We start from the raw sequence: 14,397 nt of genomic DNA on the forward strand, positions 1-14,397 counted from the left end.
CCTTCTTCAAGAATATTTACTTTGTAAATGAACAATAGTGATTGAAAGGAAATGGGCTGTCAGGAAACACATACACACACAAAGAATAACAACAAACAGCACCCCCCCATACCAAGAACCATCTTAAAAGACTTCATGTGTCCAGTGTAAAGATTCCCAGACTCTCTGAACCCTCTCTCTAGAGAAACAGGTGAGAAAACAAATGTCGCCATGACCCTGAAGAAGACAGGAATCAGCCCTTTTAAACACGACTATTCAGAAGTCTTTTACTTGCTCTACTCTGAAAATCACAATGCCTAACTTATTGCTTTAACTGTGTGCTATGACCACATTTGCCCAAGATAAGCTAACAATCAAGAAACTTGCTCTTCCAAGAGTGGTCACCAGATCAACAAAGATTCAACAACTTTACAATCATAACACTGCAAACAGGTATTTTTGTCATCTGATTATGCAGAATACGACCTACAAATGCATCTACAACTGTTAGTCCAAAAGACACAGGATTTGTTCTAGGAAACCCAAGAGACAGTCAACCTCTAGTCTATACAAATCATACATGTGCCAGGGCCAACCACACAGCCCAGCTGGAATCATTCATCCTATCGTCTCGAGTGAATTTCCATGAATTGTGCACTGTGCAATGTGTGCAACTGCATGTGGTGACCAGAAGATTAGCCAACTCAAAAGCACAACTTCATAATGATGGCCTTTCAAAGGAAACAGATAAAGATGGAACAAAATTTTAAAAAGTAGGGTAAGAAAGACCCTGACAGCAGGACTCTGAAGAGCCCTAATTATCTGCAAAAGTGTATCAGATAGAAAACTGTAAAAGGGGAGTCGGGCGGTAGCGCAGCGGGTTAAGCGCAAAGCGCAGGGACCAGTGTAAAGATCCCAGTTCGAGCCCCTGGCTCCCCACCTGTAGGGGAGTCGCTTCACAGGCGGTGAAGCAGGTCTGCAGGTGTCTATCTTTCTCTCCCCCCCTGTCTTCCCCTCCTCTCTCCATTTCTCTCTGTCCTATCCAACAACAGCGACATCAATAATAACTACAACAATAAAACAAGGGCAACAAAAGGGAATAAATAAATAAATATTTAAAAAATTAATAACGTCATCAAAATGAATATACTACCCAGAGCCATCTACAAATTTAATGCTGTCCCCATCAAGATCCCAAGCACATTTTTTAGGAGAATAGAACAAATGCTACAAATGTTTATCTGGAAACAGAAAAGACCTAGAATTGCCAAAACAATCTTGAGAAAAAAGAACAGAACCAAAGGCATCACACTCCCAGATCTCAAATTGTATTATAGGGCCATTGTCATCAAAACTGCTTGGTACTGGCACATGAATAGACATACTGACCAGTGGAATAGAATAGAGAGCCCAGAAGTGTGCCCCCACTCCTATGGACATCTAATCTTTGACAAAGGGGCCCAGACTATTAAATGGGGAAAGCAGAGTCTCTTCAACAAATGGTGTTGGAAAAAATAGGTTGAAACATGCAGAAGAATGAAACTGAACCACTATATTTCACCAAATACAAAAGTAAATTCCAAGTGGATCAAGGACTTGGATGTTAGACCACAAACTATCAGATACTTAGAGGAAAATATTGGCAAAACTCTTTTCCGCATAAATTTTAAAGACATCTTCAATGAAACGAATCCAATTACAAAGAAGACTAAGACAAGCATAAACCTATGGGACTACATCAAATTAAAAAGCTTCTGCACAGCAAAAGAAACCACTACCCAAACCAAGAGAGCCCTCACAGAATGGGAGAAGATCTTTACATGCCATACATCAGACAAGAGGCTAATAACCAGAATATATAAAGAACTTGCAAATCTCATCAATAAGACAGTAAATAACTCCATCCAAAAATGGGGGGAGGACATAGACAGAATATTCACCACAGAAGAGATCCAAAAGGCCGAGAAACACATGAAAACATGCTCCAAGTCTCTGATTGTCAGAGAAATGCAAATAAAGACAACAATGAGATACCACTTTACTCCTGTGAGAATGTCATACATCAGAAAAGGTAACAGCAGCAAATGCTGGAGAGGGTGTGGGGTCAAAGGAACCCTCCTACACTGCTGGTGGGAATGTCAATAGGTCCAGCCTCTGTGGAGAACAGTCTGGAAAACTCTCAGAAGGCTAGACCCTATGACCCTGTAATTCCTCTCCTGGGGATATAGCCTAAGGAACCCAACACACACATCCAAAAAGATCTGTGTACACATATGTTCTTAACAGCACAATTTATAATAGCCAAAACCTGGAAGCAACCCAGGTGTCCAACAACAGATGAGTGGCTGAGCAAGTTGTGGTATATCTACACAATGGAATACTACTCAGCTATAAAAAATGGTGGCTTCACCATTTTCAGCTGATCTTGGATGGACCTTGAAAAATTCATGTTATGTGAAATAAGTCAGAAACAGAAGGATGAATATGGGATGATCTCACTCTCAGGCAGAAGTTGAAAAAGATCAGAAGAGAAAACACAAGTAGAACCTGAACTGGAATTGGCATATTGCACCAAAGTAAAAGACTCCAGAGTGGGTGGGTGGGGAGAATACAGGTCCAAGAAGGATGACAGAGGACCTAACAGGGTTGTATTGTTATATGGAAAACTGGGAAATTTTATGCATGTACAAACTATTGTATTTACTGTTGAATGCAAAACATTAATTCCCCAATAAAGAAATTTAAAAAAAATTAATAAACAAGGGTAACAAAAGGGAAAATAAATAAATAAATAAATATTTTATGAAAGTAAAATAAAATAAAAAAAGAAAGAAAGAAAGCTGTGAAAGGAAAAAATAAAAATCACAAGATCTGACCTGGATGACTATTTTGAGAGCTTTCACTTTCTGGTCTGAGGCCCAGGCATCCTTCAGCGACTGGTTGAGCTCCTCAATGCGGTTCACATAATCCTGTTGAGTCAAATTCAACAGCTCTTTCTGGGATCCCTGTGGACAGAAAGTAAGAAGGCTGTAGGCGTTGAAAGAAAAACACTGTTTGGCCACCATCTCCACAAGCAATACCCAGTACTGACTGACCTTCCAAATCTGAGTTTTCTGCATGGTCCCACCAGGACTGACAGTTATGTTTTGTGATTAAAGAGGTTCCTTGAGTTTTCTGCAAAGTTGGGCCCAGTGTGGTGGCAGAGAGAATGGCTTCAGAGGGAAGTCAGACAGACCTAAGCCAACTGCCAGCTCAGCCACTTAGTAGCTGTGACAATCGGGGTGAGTTGCTTTCCCAGAGCCTCACCTCATGTGTGTTAAGAAGACTTAAGTCAGCAAAGTGATTGGGTCCACCTTGTGCCAGGATTGGTATACCAGATGCTCAGGATACAAAAGCAAGCAAAAAATATATTTGGGGGTTGTCAGAAAAGTTAAAATGCATTTTTGTATAGGAAAACATAGAAAAGGGGGGCAGGCAGTGGCACACCAGGTTCAGCACACACTGCCATGTGTCAGGACCCAGGTTCAAGCCCCCTCTCCTCACCTGCAGAGGGGATATTTCATAACTGATAAAGCAGGTATGCAGGTGTTTCTCTTTCTCCCTCTCTAGCTTCTCCTCCCCTCTCAATTTCTCTCTGTCCTATCAAATAAAATAAAAATAAATATAAAAGGAAAAATGACTGCCAGAAGCAATGAATTTATTGTGCAGGCACCAAGACCCAATGATAACCTGGTGGGAATAAAAAAATTAAAAATTAAAAAAAAAAAAACCAAAGAAAAGCATAGAAAAAGATGTCATGACTTCTTGAAAACTCAGTATTTCTAGCTGGGGAAATAAGCTTAACTGGTAGAACACAAAACACGCATGACTGGGACTTCCAGTTCAATCTCCTGCTTCACAGACACCAGAGTGGTGCTGACTGTCCCTCACATGAAAACCCCAATCACATATGAAATAAATGTGGAAAACAGCTCATGTTGACAGCGTTTGTGGCACTAATAGAGTTTCAGGTACGGAGTGAGATGGACACGAACAGATAAATGTTGAAGAGGAAACAATTCTATGAAAACACATCTAGAGCCTGTTGTAAGAAAAGATGGTTGTTTCTACACCACTGAGGAAAACAAATGCTGGTGGCCACTGTGCCACCGAGACGCACCCCTACTTCAGGGATATACAGATGTCAGGATGGAAGAGACAGATTAGCTAGGTGCATGGTCAAGAAGCGCTTCCTGGAGGAAGTAGTGTTTGATATGACTCTGATGGCTGTACAGGTGTTAACTAGCCCAGGGTGAGGGTGTTGGTGAAAGAGAGCAGACTACTGTCCTCAGCACTTTGTCTTCAGCATCTTAGCTTATTTTAATAACTTTTACTATTAGTATTGGTTCACAAAACCATAAAGTTGCCGGGGTAGAGTTTCACACCATAGACGTGTATGTGTGTGTGTGTGTGTGTGTGTGTGTGTGTGTGTGACTGCCACCCAAGTTCCTGTACCTTCCCCCTTTCACCTCTTTACTGACCTCACTCAGTATAATCACCTCCATTTCCATCATACACCAGATATACGGTAACTCAGTTAATCCTTGTCACTGCAACCCCATTTCACAATGGGGTAAACTAAGTCCCAAAGCTGCTAAGGACCTTACCCCCAAGTTCCAGAATTACCTAGCAGGTAGAGGTAGGAATCAAACCCAGGAAAGTCTGGCTCTAAGGGTCTGTCCTCTTACCCAACATGCTCTGCTGCTTATATATAACTGACATTCTGGAGGAGTCAGCACCCCTGTCTCCAGGGCCCAGGTTATCCAGGCTGCTGTGCTGAATCGCGACTGGGAGACCCATGTATCAGACCTGGTGAGAGGCCTGGATCTACACAAGAACTCAGTACCATACTTAGCAGGTAGGATCCCGTCAAAAGAAGTCAGGAGTCTGGATCTGCATGTTTTAATAGTTGGTATTGTTAAAACGTATGTATTGTTTCATTTATTTTTCTTCATGTATTTATTAACCAATGAAAGAGAGAATCAGAGCATCACCCTGGTACATGTAACACGGAATCAAACTCAAAACCTCATACTTGAGGCTCCAAGGTATTATCCACTGTGCTACACACCCAGACTATGACATTATCTTAGTAGACAAAGAACGGGCTAGAGTCGTACTCTGGTCATGCATGGTGCTGGGGATCATGCAAGTTGGAGCCTCAGACTTGCAAACCACACACTCTACCTATTGAATCACCTTTCTTGCTACAAACTTGATAAGTAAAAAATTAAAAGAGAGAGAGATGATATTTTTATGGGAGAGAGAGATAATGAGAGAGAAACCAGTACCACTCAGCTGTGGCATGTAGCAATGCCAGGAGTTGACCCTGGTATCTCTGGGGCCTCAGGAAGCAACCCCTGTGCTCTGGTGCTGAGTGAATGATCACCTGGCCCTGCATACATTTACCAACTGCCTATTTTTTTTTAAAGTTCTATTTATTCGTTTATTGGAGAGAGACAGAGAAAATTGAGAGGGAAGGGGGAGATAAAGCGGGAGAAGGGGAAACACTGCAGCACTCCTTAACACTTGTGAAGCTTCCCCCCTGCAGGTGGGGACTGGGGGCTTTAACTCGGGTCCTTGTACACTGTAACAGGTGAGCGTTTATAAACCAAGTGTGCCACCACCTGGCACCCCCAACTGTCAACTTTTTCAAAGATTAGTTCTTTTTTTTTCTGTTAAATATTTTATTTATTTATTTATTTATTCCCTTTTGTTGCCCTTGTTGTTTTACTGTTATAGTTATTGTTGTTGTTGTTGTTGTTGATGTCGTTCGTTGTTGGATAGGACAGAGAGAAATGGAGAGAGGAGGGGAAGACAATGAAGGGGAGAAAAAGATAGACACCTGCAGACCTGCTTCACTGCCTGTAAAGTGACTCCTCTGCAGGTGGGGAGCCAGGGGCTCATTGAACCGGGATGCTTACAGTGGTCCTTGCACTTTGCACCACTTGCGCTTAACCTGCTACACTACCTCCCGACTCCCAGATTAGTTCTTATAAGAAAGACCAGAGCACTGCTCAGCCCTGGCTTCTGGTGGTGCTGGGGATTGAACCTGGACTTCTAAGCCTCAGACATGGAAGTCTGATGTTCCACCATTCCATGATCTCACCAGCCCACCTGTGCCCATTTTTCAGAGCTGGGAAATGAGTCACTCTTTTTTTTTTTGGTCTCCAGGGTTATAACTGGGGTTCTGTGCCCGCACCATGAATCCACTGCTCCTGGAGGCTATTTTCTTCCCTTTTTGTGGCCCTTGTTGTTTTATCATTGTTGTGGTTATTATTATTGTTGTTATTGATAAGACAAAGAAATGGAAAGAGGAGGGAAGACAGAGAGGGGGAGAGAAAGATAGACACCTGCAGACCTGCTTCACCACTTGTGAAGTGACCCCCCTGCAGGTGGGGAGCCGGGGCCTTAAACCAAGATCCTTACACCGGTCCTTGTGCTCTGCACCATGTGCGCTTAACCCACTGCGCTACTGCCTGACCCCCATGAGTTACTCTTTTTTTTTTCAGTTAAACTTTTTTAATCCATGGGATGAAATATGTAATAAGAGATAATTTGGGGGTAATTAGAACTAGTTTAAAATGTAAGGTTTTTAAAAAATATTTATTTATTCCCTTTTGTTGCCCTTATTTTTTTTATTGTTGTAGTCATTGTTGTTGTTGATGTTGTCGTTGTTGGATAGAACAGAGATAAGTGGAGAGAGGAGGGGAAGACAGAGGGGAGAAAGATAAACACCTGCAGATCTGCTTCACCGCCTGTGAAGCGCATGAGTCACTCTTTTAAAAGCATTTGTAGGGTGTGAAAGGGTGTCACCCTGAGGGGGCTGCCATGTGTGACCTCTGCAGCAAGGTCCAAGCCCCGGATGCTGCCAGGATGCTGCCCAGGAAGACACTCGAGCTGGCTCTGCCCATGACTCCTGTCCCCAGACAACCCGGCTTTGCTCAGTTGTCCTAGTGAGCAAAAGATGCCTTGAGGAAGCTGGCCCTGGGCTGTGAGCTCAGCCAAGCGCACCACTGGCATCTTTCCCTGGCTGGGGGTGCAGCGTCTCAGGGGGACCAGCACAAGGTGCAGCTTGAGAATTAATCAGGGAGCAGCCACTGAGATTGATGTCACCTGGCAGAGGACTCGAAAGCACCGCCCCTCCCTGTGCTTGGCCAGCAACCTGCTCACCTCCTCAAAGTCATCCAATTCCTCTAGCCGCGTCCGCACTTTCTCTGACATTGCAGATGTGGTGGCTCCAGCTCGGCCTGCACAGAAGGATGTGTGTCACACATGGCTTTCCTCTGACCCCAACACCCCCTGAGGCAGGCATCTTTCAGGTTACACTTTATCACAAAGAAAGTGGCCAGAAGTGGTCCAGGAGGTGGCGAAGTGGCTAAGGCACTAGACTCTCAAGCATGAGGTCCTGAGTTCAATCCCTGGCAACACATGTACCAGAGTAATGTCTGGATCTTTCTCTCCTATCTTTCTCATTAATAAAAAAATAAAATATTAAAAAAAAAAAAAAAAAGAAAGTGGCCAGAAAACAGTCTCCTTACAGAAGACACCCTGAGGTTCTGAAAACCCATCCTTACATAATCCATGTCCCACCAGCAACACTTCTGCTTAGACGCTGGCCCTGTGAGCAGACGGGTCCCCAAAAGGTGACCAGTGCATTCAGCATTGACAAACCTTTTCCTGTACCACTTATTTATTCCTAAAGAAAGGCCTTCTAGAGAAGGATGCCAGAAATCTGTCATGTCTTTGTTGCCTAGGAACAAAAGGCCCTCTTAGACTCCTGCTCACAGAGTGGAATTGTGTCCTTACAGAGACAAAACAACAGCCTCACTGTCCGCCCAGAGGTGGGGACACTCGGGCTTCAAAGCCCTTCTCCAAGCAAACAGAACAAAGCTGTGTCTCCTTCTCCATCTGTCGGTGTCACTCTTCCCAGTGGCAAGGACTGGAGGACCGAGATGAAGGACTCCAGGCTCTGGTCCAGCCTCTGATTTCAGAACCCACTTCCAATAGTAAGGGGACTTGTGCTCTACATCTGAGTTCCCTTACTCCTGCCTGCCAAAGTCACCCTCACTGGCTGCAGCTGACTGTCTGTTGAGCACCGGTTTCTCGCTAGGATCAGCTGAGAACATGGCACAACTATTTAACTGCCAGCAACTACTAGAGTAATCTCCAAATAATTTGCTTTAACTTTAAAAAAAAAAAAATCTTAATTCTATTCTTTTCTTTATTCTGCAATGCAACACATAAATACGCACATGTTTAAATAAACAGATAATTGTAAGTTTTTGCTAGCCACTACCCAGCTCATATATTTTGTTTCTCTCATGTGCCATTTTCCGCCTTCCTTCCTCCCTTTATGTCTCTTCTCTCTTTCTTTCTTTCTTTCTTTCTTTCTCTCTCTCTCTTCCTTCCTTCCTTCCTTCCTTCCTTTCTTTCTTTCTTGTTGCCACCGGGTTATCACTAGGCTTGGTGCCTGCAAAATGAATCCACTGCTCTCAGTGGCTATTTTCTCCCCATATTCTTTTTTTCCATTTCATATGTAAGAGAAACTGACAAGGGAGAGGTAGAGAGGGAGAGAGAGAGACAGAGATAGAGTGAGAGAAACACTTGCAAACCTCTTCACTACTTGTGACACTTCCCTCTGGTAGCTGGAAATCAGGGACTCGAACTCGAGTCCTTGTGCATGATACCTGCATTCACACTGGTGTGCCACTGCCTGGCCCTACCATTTACTTTTGGCCTACAGAATACCACTTCCCAATTTCTGATCTAGGTAGTAACCTGGTAGTAGAGTACTAGGTCAAAGCGATGATCATCTTCAACTTAAAAAGATGATGTGGGGGAGTCGGGCTGTAGCGCAGCGGGTTAAGCGCACGTGGCGCAAAGCACAAGGACCGGCATAAGAATCCCGGTTCGAACCCCGGCTCCCCACCTGCAGGGGAGTCGCTTCACAGGCGGTGAAGCAGGTCTGCAGGTGTCTATCTTTCTCTCCTCCTCTCTGTCTTCCCCTCCTCTCTCCATTTCTCTCTGTCCTATCCAACAATGACAACAACAATAATAACTACAACAATAAAACAACAAGGACAACAAAAGGGAATAAATAAAATAAATATTAAAAAAAAAATTAAAAAAAAAAAAGATGTTGTGGGGGCAGGGGTAGATAGCATAATGGTTATACAAACAGACTCTCATGCCTGAGGCTCCAAAGTCCCAGGTTCAATCCCCTGCACCACTGTAAGCCAGAGCTGAGCAGTGCTCCAGCAATAAAAAAAAAAAAAAAAAAAATTAAAAAAAAAGATGATGTGGGCCTGGAGAGACAACAGAATGATCCTCCAAAAGATTTTCATGCCTGAGACTCCAAGGCCCCAGGTTGAACCCCCAGCACCATTATAAGGCAGAGCTGAGCAGTGCTCTGGGTCTTTCTCTCTACATCTCATTCTCACTAAAATAAGATAAATACATAAATGCATAATATTTAAAAATAAGATAATGTGTGTATGGGTTTTTTTTTTTTTTTCCCCATCTTATTAGATAGGACAAGAACAACTGAGAGAGAAAGGGGAGATAGGGAGTAAGATCAGACACCAGCAGACCTGCTTCTCCACTTGTGAAGCATTCCCCCTGCAGGTGGGGAGCCGGGGCTCGAATGAGGGTCCTTGTGCACAGTACTATGAGCTCTGAACCAGGTGTGTCCTGGTCAACCCCAGTACTGTTCTACACAGGGGTGGTGTCATTTTACACTCCCACTGGCAGTGTATGACAGCTGCTATTAATAGCCTCAGTGACAAGTGATAAACTGTTTTGATCTTTTGAAAACTGGTAAAGGTTTACTTTTTTTTACAGCTTGGAGTCAAAGTTACTCCCAAAACAGTGGTCTGGGAGGTGGTACAGGAGCTAAGGCACTAGACTCTCAAGCATGAGGTCCTGAGTTCAATCCCTGGCTGCACATGTACCAGAGTGATATCTGATTCTTTCTCTCTCCTGCTATCTTTCTCATTAATAAATAAATAAAATCTTTTTTTAATTATTACCAAAACAAAGGTGCTCCCTGTCCTGATTTAATGTGCTGTGTCAACCCGCAGAGAACAGGGAGGAGCCCTAGCGATGATTTGCATACACACCACGAAAAGACCTCTTCGGACAAGGAGAATTTCAACCGTTCCCCTCCCCAGCTGGTAAGGAAGCACTCGGAGGGGAGACCAGTGCTCTGTACCTCGAGAATAGAACCAAGCACTGTGGTTTTTTCCCTTTGTAAAATCCTATTAAAGGCCATGGGAAAGTTCTTTCATCAAAACCATGACAATGATTAAAACTTACCTTTTTCAGATCCCATAAACAGATTCTGCAGAAGCAAAAAAAAAAAATAATAATGACATTTTTTTCAGACTTTGTTGATTCTACAACAAGAAAAGCCTACGAGACACTTAAAGAATCATTCTACAAGCACTAAAGCAACACAGTCCACCATTTTCAAACCAGGATTTTCCAGCCAGTGATACAATGCCGCTGGTTGTAGAGCCCTGACTTAAAGTACATGCTATCATACTGATTCCAGTGCCATCTGCTTTGCTCTTTACTGCTTTACTCTGAGAGTTCTGACTTGCTAGCTGGAAAATCCTGTTGTGGGGTATCCTGTGTTTATTAGCATTCCTGGTCTCATCTGTGGGATGAGAATCACTACTCTCATGCACTCATAAAATAATAAGTAAGTGGGAGTCAGGCGGTAGCGCAGCAGGTTAAGCGCACGAGGTACAAAGTGCAACGACCAACATAAGGATCCCGGTTCGAGCCCCCGGCTTCCCACCTGCAGGGGAGTTGCTTCACAAGCGGTGAAGCAGGTCTACAGGTGTTTCTCTCCCCCTCTCTGTCTTCCCCTCCTCTCTTCATTTCTCTCTGTCCTATCCAGCAATGACGGCATCAGTAACAACAATAACTACAATAAAACAACAAGGGTGACAAAAGGGAATAAATAAATATTTTTTAAAAATTTTTAAAAAATAGTAAGTAGTCCCATCCTATTCAACAAACATAAGCCTTGAAGAGAAAGAGGAGGCTTCAGTGCATAACTTGACCTTGCCTTCTTTCATCCCTCCCTTCCTTCCTTCCTTCCTTCTTTCTTTTTGAGGAACTAATCAGCACACTTCCTCCTAGCAGTTACATGGCAAGTGAAACTTGTGGTGCCAAGGATTTGGTGCAACATGACAGAAGGTAATTCCTACTAAACCTGAAGTAGACTCGCGACAAGGTCAGCAGTACTCACAATAGAGAGCTTCTCTGTGGTGGTGTAGCGGGCAAGGATTTCTCCTCGTTTGCTGGCCCAAGGCTCAAAATCTGATCCCACGATGGAGTTATCGTCTCTATCACGTTTCTTTCTGGAGCTGTCCTGAAGAAATGCGAGATAGTCTCTTCAGTAGCAATGCCATGTCCACCTTTTAACAAACTTGTAACCAGGGGCTGGGCAATGGCGCACCTGGTACAGCACAGGCGTTACAGTGCAAGGACCAGGGTTCAAGCTCCTGGTTCCCGCCTGCAGGGGATGCATTGGATCGACCTTCCCGTGGTGCATCCCGTGAGGACCCATTCATTGGGGAAACTGACGATCCTTCCTAGCCGACTGAATCCACATGGATCCCAGTCACTTTCAAAGCTAGCAACAAACAGCTCCTGACAGCTTTCAACCTGACGCTGTTGACTGGCTACGGAAGAAGGGCAAACGCTAGAAGAAGAAGAACCTGCAGGGGGGAAGCTTTCCAAGCAGTGAAGTAGAGCTGCAGGTGTCTGTCTTTCATCTTTTTTATCTCCTCCTTTTCTCTCAATTTCTGTCTCTACCCAATTAATATATATATATACATATATGTATATTATAGTTAATATATATATATACATATACATATGTAAGCAAACATGGGAGGTCACAGCTGATAATAGTTAATGTGTAACTGAAATCTGCTGACATCAAACCTCAATACCTCCCAAGGCTGAGCACATGGGATAATAGATGGTTAGTTAATTTGATGAGAAAAATCCTCTCATAACATGCACGTATACCAAATAATGACATTGTACTTTTTAAATATCTCACAATTTTATGTGTCAATTATACTTCAAAAAAGCTAAAAATATCAAGTGTAAGCAGAAGGCAGTCCCACACTGGAGAGTAAAATAGAACTCTCTATAGGTGTGGTATGATGCCATTACACTCTAAATGGCATATATATATATAGATATAGATACACATATATATATACATAGACACAGACATAGACATATTCAAGCTCACTGAGACTCAAGGGAAGGCAAACTGAGAGACCACTGGTCAACAGTAAGAACAGCAAAATGGTGAAGACTTTTGGAGAACAATTTGATGGTTACCTCGAAACATTAAGCATGCATTTAGTTGTTTTTTTAAATTTATTTGTATTATTTTCATTTATTTTATGTCTCTGGATAGAGATAGTCAGAAATTGAGAGGATGGGGGAGATAGAAAGTGAGAGAGGGGGAGTCGGGCTGTAGTGCAGCGGGTTAAGCGCAGGTGGCGCAAAGCACAAGGACCGGCATAAGGAACCCGGTTCGAACCCCGGCTCCCCACCTGCAGGGGAGTCACTTCACAAGCGGTGAAGCAGGTCTGCAGGTGTCTGTCTTTCTCTCTCCCTCTCTGTCTTCCCCTCCTCTCTCCATTTTTCTCTGTCCTATCCAACAATGACGACAACAACAATAATAACTACAACAATAAAACAACAAGGGCAACAAAAGGGAATAAATAAATAAAATAAATATTTAAAAAAAAAAAAAAGAAAGTGAGAGAGGTAGTCCAGGAGGTGTCACAGTGGATGAAGCATTGGACTCTCAAGTGTGAAGTCCTGAGTTCAATCGCTGGCAGCACATGTACCAAAGAGATGTCTGGTGCTTTCTCTCCTTCTATCTCTTTCATTAATAAATAAAATAATAAAATCCTTTTTTTTTTTTTTAACCAGAGCACTGCTCAGCTCTGTCTTATGGTGGTGCAGGGGGACTGAACCTGGGACCTCAGGCATAAGTCTCTTTTGCATAACCACCATGCTATCTACCCCACCAAATAAATAAAATCTTTTAAAAAAAAAAAAAAAGAAAGAGAGAGAGAAAGAGAAGAAAGAGATACCTGCAGCCCTGCTTTAGCACTCGAACAACTTTCCCTCTGCGGGTAGGGACGGGGGGATGGGGGGCTAGAACCTGGGTTTTTGTGCATGGTGATATGTGCTCTCAACCAGGCCAGTTCTTTAAGCATGCATTTAGTAAAGAATGAAGTGATCTACTGTGTGTCACATACAGAGAGAAATGTGAATTTAAATATATAACACCCACAGGGAGACAGCATAATAGTTCTGCAAAAAAGACTTTTACGCCTGAGCTCTAAGGATCCAGGTTCAGTCCCTGTTACTTCCATAAGCCAGACTTGATCAGTGCTCCAATAGAAACAAATAATACAGTACCTATTCAGCAGACTACAAAGCAGTCATTCAAAATAACAAAGCTGTGCAGCAAATATTAAGATGGAGCAGAAGTTATAGAAGAGGCTGGGGGGGCAGCATGATGGTTCTACAAAAGACTTTCATGCCTGAGGCTCTAAGCTACATGTTCAATCCCCAGCACGCATGACAGGCCAGAGCTGAACAGTGCTCCAGTCTGTATCTCTCTCATTGAAGTAAAAAAAAAAAAAAAAGTGGTTGGCACATAATTTTTTTAAAAAGAAGTTATAGAAGTATATAATGTTGTTATTATTTTTTAAGTAAAGAGATGTCTGTAGCATCAGCACAGAATGATGATTACAAGTATGAACTCTGGGGTGAAGGAAGTCGAATAATGGTTCTGCAAAAACACTTTTATGTCCAAGGTCCCAGGTTCAGTCCCCCATACCATAAGCCAGAGCTGAGCAGTGCTCTGGGAGAGTGGGAAATATATGCTCTATAATTAAGGTTATTTCATGAGAGAAACAGAATTCCTTAACATCTCATGTGGTACTAAGCAGGGCTCAAACCTGGAATGTCCTGCATGGAAAGATGGGTTTTCTACCAGGTAATCATCTCCCAACCCAAAGCTGAGGAGTTTCTAAAATTAAAAAAATAACAATGATGATAATGTGTGAGAGAACAGATTCTAAAGTCAGCCGGCCAAATAATCTGAACTCCAGTTTAGATATAACTTACGTATGACTCAGCATCTCTATTCTTCTTCATCATCTCATTAACAGTTTTTAGTCATTGTGAGCAGCCGAAGCATGGCTCTGTCATATGTGAAGCCAGGGATTGAACCCAATGCCTTATGTCTGCAAGACACATGCTCTACCCCTGAGCCACCTCCTTGGCCCCTACATATCTACCTCTGTATTATTATTTTTTATT

The 14,397-nt window shown here is 43.0% G+C and overlaps 1 protein-coding gene across 1 annotated transcript in view; it reads right to left on the reverse strand.

Moving 5' to 3' along the window:
* The window catches only part of VPS35L (VPS35 endosomal protein sorting factor like), a 103,886-nt gene that overhangs the window by 80,770 nt on the left and 8,719 nt on the right, over positions 1-14,397 (reverse strand). Inside the window, exons 4-7 of the mRNA XM_060172866.1 lie at positions 11,279-11,401; positions 10,336-10,360; positions 7,192-7,268; positions 2,856-2,984 (exon numbers count right to left, since the gene is read on the reverse strand). Of these exons, the coding sequence (XP_060028849.1) occupies positions 2,856-2,984; positions 7,192-7,268; positions 10,336-10,360; positions 11,279-11,401 (354 nt within the window). The remainder of the gene's footprint in view (positions 1-2,855; positions 2,985-7,191; positions 7,269-10,335; positions 10,361-11,278; positions 11,402-14,397) is intronic.

The sequence above is a fragment of the Erinaceus europaeus genome, chromosome 15 (assembly GCF_950295315.1).
Source record: "Erinaceus europaeus chromosome 15, mEriEur2.1, whole genome shotgun sequence".
In the NCBI taxonomy this organism is placed as follows: domain Eukaryota; kingdom Metazoa; phylum Chordata; class Mammalia; order Eulipotyphla; family Erinaceidae; genus Erinaceus; species Erinaceus europaeus.